Source organism: Parus major, chromosome 5, assembly GCF_001522545.3.
Source record: "Parus major isolate Abel chromosome 5, Parus_major1.1, whole genome shotgun sequence".
Classification (NCBI taxonomy): Eukaryota; Metazoa; Chordata; class Aves; order Passeriformes; family Paridae; genus Parus; species Parus major.
The window spans coordinates 28,150-41,538 of NC_031774.1; the positions used below are offsets into that span (position 1 = coordinate 28,150).

General features: G+C 40.0%; 1 protein-coding gene across 3 annotated transcripts in view; it reads right to left on the reverse strand.

Moving 5' to 3' along the window:
* Window positions 1-13,389, reverse strand: part of SYT9 (synaptotagmin 9) — a 66,188-nt gene that overhangs the window by 27,760 nt on the left and 25,039 nt on the right. For all 3 annotated transcript variants that reach the window (XM_015632275.2, XM_015632274.1, XM_015632276.1), the window contains exons 2-3: window positions 7,752-8,103; window positions 5,186-5,732 (exon numbers count right to left, since the gene is read on the reverse strand). In XM_015632275.2, the coding sequence (XP_015487761.1) occupies window positions 5,186-5,732; window positions 7,752-8,103 (899 nt within the window). The remainder of the gene's footprint in view (window positions 1-5,185; window positions 5,733-7,751; window positions 8,104-13,389) is intronic.

A 13,389-nucleotide genomic window follows, 5' to 3' on the forward strand; every position in this document is an offset into this window, starting at 1 on the left:
AATAATAAAAATCCCCTTTTGTTTCCTTTTTTCTGATACACAAAAAAGGTAGATATGGCACTTGACATTGAGTGGTTGGGTTTGATTCATAAACAGAGACAGAGACTTGGTTTGGTTCTGCTCCTCCTCAAACTCCAAAATTTTGTTAACCACTGTAAATACATTAAAGGCTTTTCTGAGCTCGGTGCCATCGCTTCTCCAAGGCCTGTGAGTTGCCAGAGCAGGGATTTCAGAATCACTAGCTAAAACATCTTGACAAGCTAAGCATTTTTCCCAAGTGGAGTAGGTGGGTTCAGCTCCAGAGCCTGCACGCTGTCGGGGGAGATCAGGCAGAGCGAACAGAGCGGATTAACGCCGGTGCCAGGGATCTGCACATCCCAGACCTGCTCCCATCCCTGCCACAGCAGCACCGTGTCCTGAGCCAGCCATCCCTGGCTGAGCCCCACAATCTCCCTGCTCCTTTCAGACAATGTGAATTTCCCCCCACTTCTGAGGGTTTAAGCTCAGCTTTATGTCCTGCACCTATTCAGGAGCGTTTGGCAGATGCTGAGCAGGAACGGTCCTGAGCAACGCAGCCTTTGAGGAAGTTGTTTCAGTTCAGTCAGATTTCAGTGTTTTCTGGTTTTATTATGCTTTCCATGAACTGACTGAAAAAAATCAGCCTCTTTTCATCTCTCTTCCACACGTTCTGTGGTTGGCATTAACATCTCCCAAACAGGGAACTTGAAACTTCCTTCTGGTGATGTTACGATTCCAGTTGCATCTCACTTACACAACACAAATGCCTAAAAATACAAATTCTCAAATCTTTCTTGCTCTGGCAAACTCAAGAACAACAGCAGTGAACAATTAGCATTTTTAGAATGCAGAATTTCAAATACTTACAGTCACCCTAATTTTTAACTCTCTCCTTGTCAAAACACTAACATGCATTTCAACATGCATTTTAAATTAATTATTTTGTTTTCAATATTTTTTACTTCCTGAATCTGTGCAATAGGAATTCAGCATTATCTGATACACTGTTGTATTTTGATTGTGTTTTGGTGGTTTTTTTATTTTTTTTTTTTTAATTTTAATTTTTGAATAAATTCATTAAACGAGGTGAATCCTATCCCAGGCCCTAACAGAGCTTGAAGATTTTTACAAACAGACAAAATCAATTTCTTAGCTTTGAAATTTCTGGCATATTGTGGTTCTTTCTGAATGTGAAAATGAACAACTTGATATACAGCTCATGTCCCTTCATAGCTTTGAACTATCCATAACTCTCTTTTGGGTTTTAGTAAACACATGCCTTAAAGTCTGTGGCATGTTACTTCTCCAATTTTATCTGTATTGCCCTGGGTCTTGTTCCTGTACTCTCCTTTCTCTTAGATTCAGAAATATTTCCCTGTATTTCCATTTCCTTTTGCACCACGATCTATTGAGAGAAAGCTGCCAATGGGGTGTTAGGAACAGGATTTTTTTTTAAGTGTATATGTGAACTTAATCACTCTGAAAAAAGAGCATTTTTTGTTGTTCCATGCCTAGATATTAAACATAATTATATTTAGATATTAAACATAACTATATTTGACAACTGCAAAGAGCATCAGTGGCAGCAGCTATTACACCCTAAGACCAGAACCACAAATCTGCCTGCTAAAAGCACTTCCTTACTCCAGTTATCCCCCTCATCTGAGCTGAGAAAACTCCTCAAGGAAGTTCACCTGCTTCTCAAGTGCTGAGCACGTGGAGAATCCCAAGAGGCAGGATGAAGCAGAGCTGCATTTCCAGCTGGCAGGAACGTTCTCTGTGCCCTGCATGGGCCTAGTGATGTTTAACAAGCAATTCTTGACAAAGGATTTTCCTTCCCAGGGGCTCAGCAGGTTATGTAAGAGGATACTTGGCACCTTCTGAAAGAGAAGGTTTTCCTTTATCCGAAACAGACTTTCCTGTTTTATATCTGACACCTTCTTCTTTCATGGTTTTCCATTTTATCTTGTGACAAAGCCATGTGTTTTAACTTGAGCCCATCTGAGTCTGAAGATGGCAACCAAGGAAATATCAACCACTTGTTTTTCCCCTTCAAACATACCATTAGTTCATGAACAAATGCATCCAAAAACCCCCACCCCAAGCCCTGATTATGTTTTAGATGCTACTAAAAAACATGCCAACAAGAGAAACCCAGGCTAAAAATAAATATAAAAAATTAAAATAATAATAAAAAAGTATATTTTCCTCTTGATAAGCCAGAAACCAGTTGTAATCTGACTGGTAGATATTAAAAAAAAAAAAAGCTTATCTAGTTCACTTCATGCTCATGCTAAAGTTGATCCACTTAATTATTTCTACCATTTATTTCTACCAATTATTTTCTACCATTATTATACAGCCCACTGCTGCTTTTTATCTGCTTGAAAAAAGTGTCAGTGTTACAGGGAGAGATTTTTATGCTCAGAGGACCTGGGATTAGAAGAACAGTCATTTTGATATTGGAGATTCATCTTTGGCATCAGACTGCTTTTAACACGTAAAAAAGTGTTTATGCTGATCTGTGTCTGTGTTAAGAAATAATTTCAAACTCTGGGATGGTAACAGATGTTGTAGTCCAAAGAATGAAAACTGCTGATTAAGGATAAAAAAATCTTCTCTTGTTATTAAAAAACAGAAGAAAGCACATGCCATAATAGGTCAGTTTAATGGCATTGTTTGCAGTAAAGCTGACATTTCAGGCATAATCTGCAGTGCTCACTTGAAGTAGGACATTTTGCTGGGCAGAGAAGGATTTGATACATTCTTTTATATTGCTGTGTCAAATTGGATTAGAACATAATAAAATGGAGAATGTAAAATAAAGGCCTTTGGGCTGGCTGGTTAGGCAGTGTAATAAGATGCACAAGGAATTAAAATGAATTGTACTCCTCAGAAATATGACAAACTTGTCATGTGGAGTTTGTGTGGAGCTTCCCTTCTTGTCATTCATTTCCTAGGTTTCCCCTTCCTGTGTGCACTTTTTGTTGACCTACATAAAGTGAATTCCCTTCAGTGTCTTTGCCCAGCATTTTTCTGTTCCCTAATTATTATTTGAAACAAGACGACGCTCAAATATGAATTATTGAAAACCTGTTACAGTTGACACAGTTTTGTTTTCCAACCTTAAACTGCCCAACGGGGCTCAAAACTTTGCCAACATTTCTTTCTGAGTTTCATTAATGCTCACAGAGTAGCCCTGGATGAGGATCCAGCTTCTGCTGTCAGGCTGAGAGATATCTCAGCTGCACAGACAAGAGAACAGGCTGAAACTTGGTTTCTTTAATGATGCATGGAGTATTTCTCATAACCTCACAGAATGAATTCTAACCTTTGAAGTTCTGGAAATGTGAATTGGTAAGCCACACTTGCATTTATCTGATACTCTTATCTCAGAAGTCACATTACCCAAAATGGGATGTGTCTCTTCTGCACCATGAGTCACTTGCTTTGAAAATGCCTCTGTTAGCTGGAGAGCCAGTGACAAGTCTGGGTGACAGGTCGTGTGCTCTGTTTGGATAAACAGGGTTACACTTCATGGGAGAATTGGTACCAGGAGGAATTAATAAATGACTCAAGTCCTGAATTTCATTTCAGATATTACAGAAAATCTGAATACAAATGATATGCCGTATCACTTCTGAAATTTGGAAGAAGTGATTCAAAAGAAAATACCAGAGCCAATCTTTTGCCTAAGTTAAAGCAGGGAAAAAGGACCCCTTCATATCAAAGCAGCCCCAGTGTGCATGCACATTCAGCTTCCAGCTGAGTGTAAAGAATGAAGTTGATCTTAGGACACTTAATGCTGTATGAAGGCAGCCTTTCACTTGGAATGACTGTCAGCTGCTCTGTCACATCCTCACTTTTCCCTTGCAGCTGAAAAGCAGTAACTTCTCCCACAAAAGCCAGGTTTGTCCTCCCTGACACCAAGTGTCCGTGCCCCTGCCTGTACCCTGAGTGAGGAACTGCTTGTGCTGCTGCTGCTGCTGCACTTCCATCCTCATGTGGAACAGGATTGTGCAGAGAATTCCCCTTAAAGCTAGGAAAATATCCATTTTCATATAGAATTTTCCAAGGGGAAAATAAATAAATAAAATTAATCAATTTGGTGTGTAATATGGGCATGTTACCAGACCACAGAGGTATAAGGTGAGGGTCTGAATTCAGGCAAGTCATTTGTCTCAGAACATCCTTTACCTTTCAATGACTTCTCATTCTCAGCTAAGCAGATACATCAGCACTTTCCTGAACTGAGGTCTAGCAAACTTACCCTTTGATCTTACTGCTAATGATGTCTGGTTGATTTGACTCTAAAATGTGCACTCCACTGGAGTGTGGTTTGACATAGCAAATGAAATATTTACTGACACTTGGCACCGGTGCCTTCCCCCCTGTGGATTTCTGTAATGGATCATTCTCACTGCAGGTCTGTCCTCCTGAGGTGGGATTCATCTCTAATGGCATTACAAGGCTCCTGCTCTGAGTAGAAAGCTCCTTCTTTCTTGGAAGCAATTTCCATGATTTTATACTTAATCACTGTTTGGATTCCTGCACAGAAGTTGCTAACAGATAACTGAAATACAGACTGCTAAAATACATTCCTCATTTCCCTGGGAACACAGCAAAGACAGAGTTAAAGCAATTCAGTGTGTTTCACTCTCTCATGGAGCAGCATTGTCTGAACTCTGTTTGGCTGGATTATAGCTGTGGGCTTTTCTGACTTTATGAGAATAGTTTTTTTAAGAAATTAAGATTGCTACACAAGAAATGTTGAATCTGCAGTTCTGGCTGATTAGCGTGCTGTAACTTACATAAAAAATCATGCAAAACAGGAAGACAGGCAAAATAAGAAAAGCAATATTTCCTTAAGTAAATTTCAGATTAAGTAAGATTAAAACATTCTCCGGCGTTTCTGCCCTATCAGCAGGGCAATGACTAAACCCACTGTCTCCACATAAAACATTCTTTAATATAACCAAAGAACAAGAAATGAGGACTGAAAATGTACTGTCAATTTCCCTGGATTAAGGTCAAAGCTTGAGAAAGAGAGAGGATAGAGTATTTTCCTTCACAAATTCAACAGACAATTTCAGTTATAATCAGATTAGGGAAATAAAGTCAGAAACAAATAAAATTCAAAAAGAAAAAAAAAAAATATAATACTTACATTGGTGACATATTCAATATCCTTCCAAATATTACATTCCCTGGGAAAATCTGCCAAATCTAAAAAATTATCCACTACCACTTGGCCAATCAAGTCGTGCCTGGAGAATCTGTCAAAGTCATACACAGAGAAATGGAGTTTCCTCGCGTTGAGATCATTGTACGGGACAGTAAATAAAAAAACTTCATCAAACACTGGATTTAGGGTCTTTCTGTGCACTTTAGTCTGGTGTTTTGTTTTCCTGTCGGGGAGCAGATAGATCTTCACGTACGGATCTGAAGTTCCAGAGAAGTCCTTTGCGGGCAGGTTGACGGCCTTGTGGATCTTCACTATCAGCTGCTCTAAATCACAGTCATACTTGAGGATGAAGTTGAGTTTTCCACAGGCCTTGCTGTTGCTCCTGCGCCCCTCGTCCGTGTCCAGCGATCGCTGCTTGTACAGCTCCGGCTTGATGCGGCCGATGCCCGTCAGCTGCTCCTGCTTCTGAACCTGCTGGATGTTGAAGTCAGGGTTGGACAGGTTGAGCTGTCTCCGGAGTGAATTGTGCCTTAAAGCGAAAAGGAAAGAGTTGAGACAGGCTGTGAATGCACACCCGAGATCCTGCTGGCACCTGGCGCGTTTCCGCGACGCGCGGCGGGGCCGGGTGTTTAACATAAACCGTGAGACCCCACCTTCTGAGAGCCCACCTTCAGCATCACACTGCTAATGCCACGGCATTTTCTGCTCCCATGTCCCAAGCTGGGCTGAAATGGTTTGCTGACCACCCCAACAATCGTTTTCCTTTTTTCTCTCCCACCTGATGTAATAAACTCTGTGGCACTTTGGCTGAAAAGCTCCTCTACTTTCAGTAGCTGAGGAAAAGAAGCTGCTTTTAGCTTTGGTCCAGTGAAATTTAATAATTCACACTTACTGTGACTGAAATTTCTCCCTCCTGGATGGTAACAAAAATCAAATTTGCAATTCCTGTTGAGGTGGGGCAATGTGAAAGTTGGATTAGGCAAAACCCTAATCTTCTATGACTTCCATTTGATTGTCCTATTTCTATGCAGCCATCACTCAGTGCATTGGAGCACCAGGAGCTCAGGTTGAACACAAAAAAATCATGTGGAAAATGTCTGCACAGGATTAATCCACAGCTATTTATATTGAATGTAATCAGCAATAGTTCCTCTGCTATAATTGTTCACTCATTCCTGGTAAATATCTGTTTACCCATGCTTAAAGCAGGAACAGCCTCTTATGTGCTATCCTGATTTTTTTTTCTCTTGTTGTATAATAAATACAAAATCTTATGGTTATTCTTTAGTCTTTTCCAGGATAAAATATTATCATGTCACCAAAGAGAAAAAATAAAATTCAACCCTTAAGCTCCTCATGGCAGTGAGAGGTGCAGAATATCCTGTGGAGGAATAAAAAGAAGAGGCTTGCAAAGAGCCACTGGGCTAGTGCTGTACCTTCTCCCACTGAAGTGCCTCTGCTTTGACTCAGATATTTCCTGGCTCTTCACATGCTGATCCTTATTCTTGCTGTATAAAAAAATAATCCTTTTATCACCTGCCCCTGCACAAACTCTCAGCCTCCCCCTCTCCTCTTCCCTCCTGTGCTGGTTCTCCAGCTCCCCTGGACACTTCACTGACTCCTGTTCAGCCACTCTTCACCCCACAGTCATGACTGTGGCTAAAATCTACGATTTTTTAATCCTGTTTCTAGCTCTTGCAAGAGTTGCATTAGCTTGCCCTACTTTTCTTCTTTGGAAAAATCTTTGAGGAGATATTACTGAGTGTTCAGCACCAGTGCTAAGTGCAAATGAATATGCTTTACAAGCTAAATCTAGGCTGTCCTGGTGCTTTTAAGGGACACAGGGCTCTGTGTTATCCAGCTCCTGAGGGAAAAGCACCGATGAGACAGTAGTTGTGATGCCTTAGGATTTTAGCTTTTATATTTTCCATGTATTTGTAGTCCTGCAATTCCTTAGTGTATACCTCTAAAGTCCATATAGAGTGTTAGCTGCTGTTCTCCCAGTTTGGTCAGACAGAACAATTCCCCTCCTGGCCTGGGAATCCAGGACACCTCACTGCCTCAGGCCCTGGGAAATGCAAACAAAAGTGATTTGGAGGGAGAAAATTTGGGGTAAATGACTTCATTACCTGAAGCTGTAATTGGAGGATTAACCCCCAATATACAAATGGATTAAACTTACAAAACAGTGAAAACCTGTGACCCATGGTCTATTTTTGGGTGCAGCCCCTGGGGGGGAAGGCTTTGTCTGCCCAAAACGCACCTGAAGGCCCTTCAATAAATAGACATGGTTTTTATTCCCTTCACTTTGCCTGGCCTCTGTTTTCAGGCAGTCCCAACAAGGCATCAGCTGGGAGAAGAATGGAATAGGATCGTGATGCTGTCACTTCAACCTACGAGGTTTGTGCACCTCAGTGAATAACTTTTGTATATTTAACATTCTTTTTAAAAGGAACATGGCTAGAAGATGATATATATATCTTAGATCAGCGTGCCATGCTTTTTGGCCCGTATTCATGAGTAACGGAGAGAAATGGGAGTTACTGACCGGTCAGACGAGGTGGGCTCGGTGATCTGCCGCTGCATCCGCACATTGGGCACGCAGTTCTCCTTGTTCCCCGCCTGGGTGTCCAGAGGGAGGTCAGGGGAGGTGTGGCTGATCTTCATGGAGGCCTCGGGGAAGGCGGCGGGCTGCCCCAGGTAATCCTCGCTGTAGTCGCGGTCATTGGCGTCCGCGTCCGCGTAGTGCAGCGGCTCCTGCTTGCTGTCCTTGTTCCCGAAGGGCAAGCCCCGCTCCCGCCACGGGATCCAGCACAGCTTCCAGGACACGAACAGGGACACGCCAAACAGGGCCAGGCCACAGGCTGTGACAACCAGGGACAGCAAGCTGATGGAGATATCTGCAAAGGAGAGAAGCGCGTCCGTGTCACGCCTCGGCGCTCCGTGGAGCTCGGCATCTCCGGAGCGCGAGGCAAACGCTTCTGGATTCCAAATTAAATTCTGCTCCCTGCAACAGCCATAAAATACAAACTTATTAAAAGTTCAAGTTTCTCTCCCCACCAAGGGAAAATAAATAATTTGGAATTCAGCATAAGACTTGGGCCTAGCGTATAATTTCCCTCCAAAAGCGGGGTGGGATGAAAGGTGAAAATGTGAAAAGGGTTCTTCTAAATGTGAAAAGAGCTCTTCTAAATGTGAAAAAGCTTGTTCACTTGCTCACTCAACTTCCAATTGATGACAGAGCCGTGCCTGCAGCACATTTTGTCTTTTTTTTGCTTTTTCACTTCACATAGTGCAGTTTCCTCCACCTGTTTTACCAGTTCTTACTAGCTTCTCTTCCAGAGCCTGTATTAGGCTTAAACACCACGAAAATATGCACACAAGCACCTCTGTGACATGATTTTTTTAGGTGTTTCACTGATGTATCTTGGTTTGTTATTTTAATTCCATTCCATCTAACTTTAGATTCATTTCTATCTTTGTAAATTATTTTTGACTGTCAATGCATGGCTTGCTCTTCGTAATTTAATTAGGACACAAATATCTCTTCAAAACTGTTTATTTTTAGCTCCAAAGTCTCTTCCTTTTCTTTTTCCAAATTTCTGGTATAAAAAGGAACGTGGAGATGAGTTTTCTGTTGTTTTTCCCCACATTTCCAGCATTATCCTACTCCATCAACACAAATAAGTTACAACTGGGAGTGGGTTTTGCTCTGTTTTGCTTTAAATTGCACGTTAGGAAAATGACTCAGTGGAACAGCTGTTTTTGTGGTTACAGTGTTTTTGAAATGAATCTCTCTGTGGATTACACAATACATCATGCCTTAAACACAATTAGTGAGGATTCTATTTTACTGCCTTAAATTATAAACACAAGCTGATCAAAGCAATTTTTCACACTGTGTGTAGGTTCAGAGTGTCAGGCTGCACCTCTCTAAGCAAACAGCTAGCCTGAATTCTCAAAGGATGGCAGAAGGTTGAGATGTACTGCTTCTACAAAGACAATTATTTAAGAATGACAATTCAGATGAAACAGCCCCAGTCCATCCCAAAATAAAAAAAAAACAACACATTTTTCTTTAAAAAGTGGTAAAGTCAATACCTTCTGCCCCTGCTGTGAGTCTCATTCTCACCAGCCAGACAGATTAAATTTCCACAGTGGGGGGAGTGACACTGCAATCCATTTCACACAGGAGCTGTCCACTTTATTTTGCATGCTGCAAACCAATTTCAAACAATTTTAGCCAGCATGGCCCTTTCTGTCCTTCTCCGAGTCATATGAAGACAAAGCTCATTAACAGTGGGGACAGCACAGCAGCTGCTTGGAATTACAGCAAAGAGTTTTTCAGAGCTGAAATTAATTAAAGAAATTCCTCCCATGCATAAAAGGGAATTTGGGAGAGAGCAGAATGGTAGCTCTTGATAATTTTTGAATATTTATTGGTAAACAAATCTGGCAGTGGAGGCAGAGCACAACCTCTTTTTGATTAAAAAGCTGAGGATCAAGGATGCAGAAGTGAAAGAAGGCCTTTAGAATAAAGCAATTTGTCTTGCATTCCCTGGAGAAGAAGCAAGAAATACATCAGAGGTCTGCAAAAAGGCCATTTCTTTCAAAAAACTGATTCAAGTAAATGGCCCAACACTGAAAGAAATGAGAAATCTGGAGTTATCAGAAGCAGCCAGAAGATTACAAGGTGAGAACAGAAGACTGCCCAACGATAAGGGCTTGTGAATATGAAGGTGAGGAACAATTTGAAAAGCAGACCAGCAGTCCCCTAGCCTACCTTGAAGATGAGAGGAAGTTTTCTAGAGAACAGACACCGTGAGAAAAAACACATGAGGGCAACATGAACTGTTTTTCAGCTGGAGAGTTTGGGGGGCTTTAATGACATATGTAACATCATTATCTCACAGCTTGCTGCAGAGAAGCTGGGCAGTAAACTGCAGGTCACAGAATGAGAGGGGAGTGTTTATCCATCAGCTCGGTTTCATTTCTTCCTGACTCCTTTGTGTCAGGGAGAAGGTTTTGTATGAAATTTGTGTTTCTGGGGGTGGAAAAGGAGCCATCATAAGTATCTGTCTTGCTTCTGTGAAAGACAGTAGACTAAAGGGTAGTGCTCTAAGCTTTTCCCTTCCATCACACAGTAATTTTCACATCCTGCATGCCTGGCTGGCAATTTTCAAAGATGGTGCAGATCCACTGTGAATAGCTGAGGTGAGCACAGTCCCACGTGAAGAGATTTTTGGCTGCTTTTCCATTAGCCACTTGTACTGTTACACACTGTATTTTCTGTGCAATTTTTACTCCATCTTTCCAGATGTCTCGGTTTTTCTAAGCCTGTTTATCTGTATTCTCCTGTGGTAGCAGTACTCATCTGATGCCAGTGATTTCCTCTGCTTTGTAATGAGAGCAGGGTAAGTCTTTACTTTTTTGTCCTCACAGAAATGAGATCTGCAGCACAGAAAGTGTTCCTCAGAAATCCAGCTGCTTCTAAATTCCCTCTGTGAATGCCATGACACCAGCCAAGCATCTTGCTATGAAGCCAAGTCAAAATTTCCCAATTCTACCTTTGTCATCATGGCTGCACTGAGAGCTGAGCTCCCAAATCCCAGCATGTCAGAATATTTGGATTATAGCACATTGATTTTGGCATGCTGATGCTGGACAATGTGTTCCCCACTAGCAAAGGAAGCCTTTGGACAGAAAACAAGAGGAAAGACCTTCAGGGTGGCCTCAGATTAAACATCCTTGAGGCTTGGTAGCTGTCTCTAACTCTTTGTCTACTGAGACCATGATAGCATTGTTAGAGGACTCAGGAGGCACTGCCATTCCTTCCATGCAGCTCCAACAACCAGGAATTCAGCTCTGGTCTCCAGGAAGAACACAGGCTTTCTGAACATCTTGCTCATGGCATTGTCTTACATATATTCTGATGAAATAATCAGTTTTCCACCCAATTTCCATGTCTCAATCCCTTTCACTCTACTATGCTTATGAGCATAATTTTTTCTGTTTTTTTATTTATTTCCATGTCTCAATCCCTTTCACTCTACTATGCTTATGAGCATAATTTTTTCTGTTTTTTTATTTTATTTTTTTGTTTCTTTTTTTGTTGCTTTTCTGGTGGGTTTTTTTTATTTGTTTTTTTTTGGGGTTTTTTTTTTTTTTTGGTAGCAATCACAAGGTTAAAAATGATATGGAAATAGCAAGTGAAATGGAGTTTTCTACCTGGTTTTGTTACCATAGACTGGAGAGATGAACATGGCCCTTCTGTCTGTGACAGGTCTTATTACAATCAGTGAGATAAAAAAACCCTCAGTCCTTTTATCAAAAAGACTCAGTTTGGTCATTGCTGAATTTGGAATCTTTTTACATTTTTTTACTTCCATTTTAAAGTAGATCTGTTACACAGAAAAGAAAAATCCCACTTTTTATGTCAAGAGACTGTATGATAGGAATATAAATTATCTTGTCTTTGGATTCTCCTATTAAAGAAAATCACAGAACCTTTGGGGAAGGGACTTTTCAGATAATTTAGTTCAACCCTCTGCCCAAGCAATGTCACCTCACACAGAATATACCCAGATGAAATTTCTCCAAGAATGGAAACCTCCCCAACCTCTGTGGGCAACTTTTGCAATGTTTGAGAACCACCAAGCAGGTTAAGAGCATAAAGTTACTTTGGTAGGGATAAAATACCAAGTGGGTAGCACTTTTTAGATCACAATAACCAAAATTCCAGTAATGCTGTGAGATATAACTGCACTTTGTAGATTAGCCAGTAGAAAAGGAAAGGAAATTATGCTTCTATTTACATTTAAAATTATTTTAGTATAGATCCACTGAACAAAACCTTTTATACTGACTTTGAATAAAACCATAGATTGTTTTAGAAGAATTTGAATTGTCTTGAACTTTTACATACATGTTGCATGAGAGGTGTTCAGTATGGGGGGATGTAAGACCACAGACAAATGTATAATGATTCCATTCAAATACTGACAGTACCACACTGCAGCTGATTTGTTTTCTTCTGGAATAAATGGTTGTGCTTTATCCTCTGAAACCCTGATGCTGAAAAGTCTCACCAATAAATTAGACAGAAAAAATAACAGAAATGAGGTGGCTTTGTCTTTTCATATCTGAAACAAAAAGTACCTTTTTTTTTCCCTTCTTGTACTTACAAAGTTATCATTTGGATTGCTAAATTTTATACAAAATAAAATATATACATTAGCCAACAATGGTCAATAGCTAACACAGATCAATTTATGTGTCTAGACATGCAACTAAAGTTAAGGAGTCAAAAAGCACAAATTATACTCTTTGGATTCATCTGACTCCAAAAGATTCAAGTAAGACCCAACATATGATAAAAAAGAAATAACTGAACTGGGGATTTCTCATCATCCAGGCACAGAGAAGGAACTGCTGACCAAAAATGTAATTATTTAGACAATCAAGCTGATGGTTGCCTGGATGTGCCTGGTGTTCTACCAATGAACTCCCCTCCTGACAAACTGGCTGTCATTAACTTGAGGCTTAATGAGTTTTACTACAAATCCTAAGTGGGAGAGTTCTTTCACACATTTTTATCCTGTGAAACAAGCTTTCTTCTCTGTGCTGATTTACTCTCCTGTTCTTATTAAAATGACTATTCCAATATCCCAGCATTACTGTAATACACAGTGGAGCTGTTGGGTGAAGTTTGGCTAACAAGTGGTGAAACAAATCTCAGCAATTCAACATCTTGCAATACAGATATTTTTAGTCCACAAGAAACAATCTTTCCCTATTTATACCAAGCAAATTTCAAATAAAATAATAGAGTTAATTTTTCTTTTCTGAATAATCTTCTTACTAGACTATAGGATACATTGGGACAGACCAATTTTTGTGAATATGGTTCTGTCTAAATTCAGCTGAAATTTCAAGCTGTCATTTCCTGAGGGGGAAAAAAAATCCTCCTTTCATTACTTTTTTTTGTTGTTTGGGGGGTAGATTTTAAGGAATATATTTATACTATAAATATATATTTTATATTATATAAATATATTCTATTCTATTCTGTTATGTTATGTTATATTATGTTATGATATACTATATTATGTTATGATATATTATATAATATAATATAATATAATATAATATAATATAATATAATATAATATTATATTATATTATAT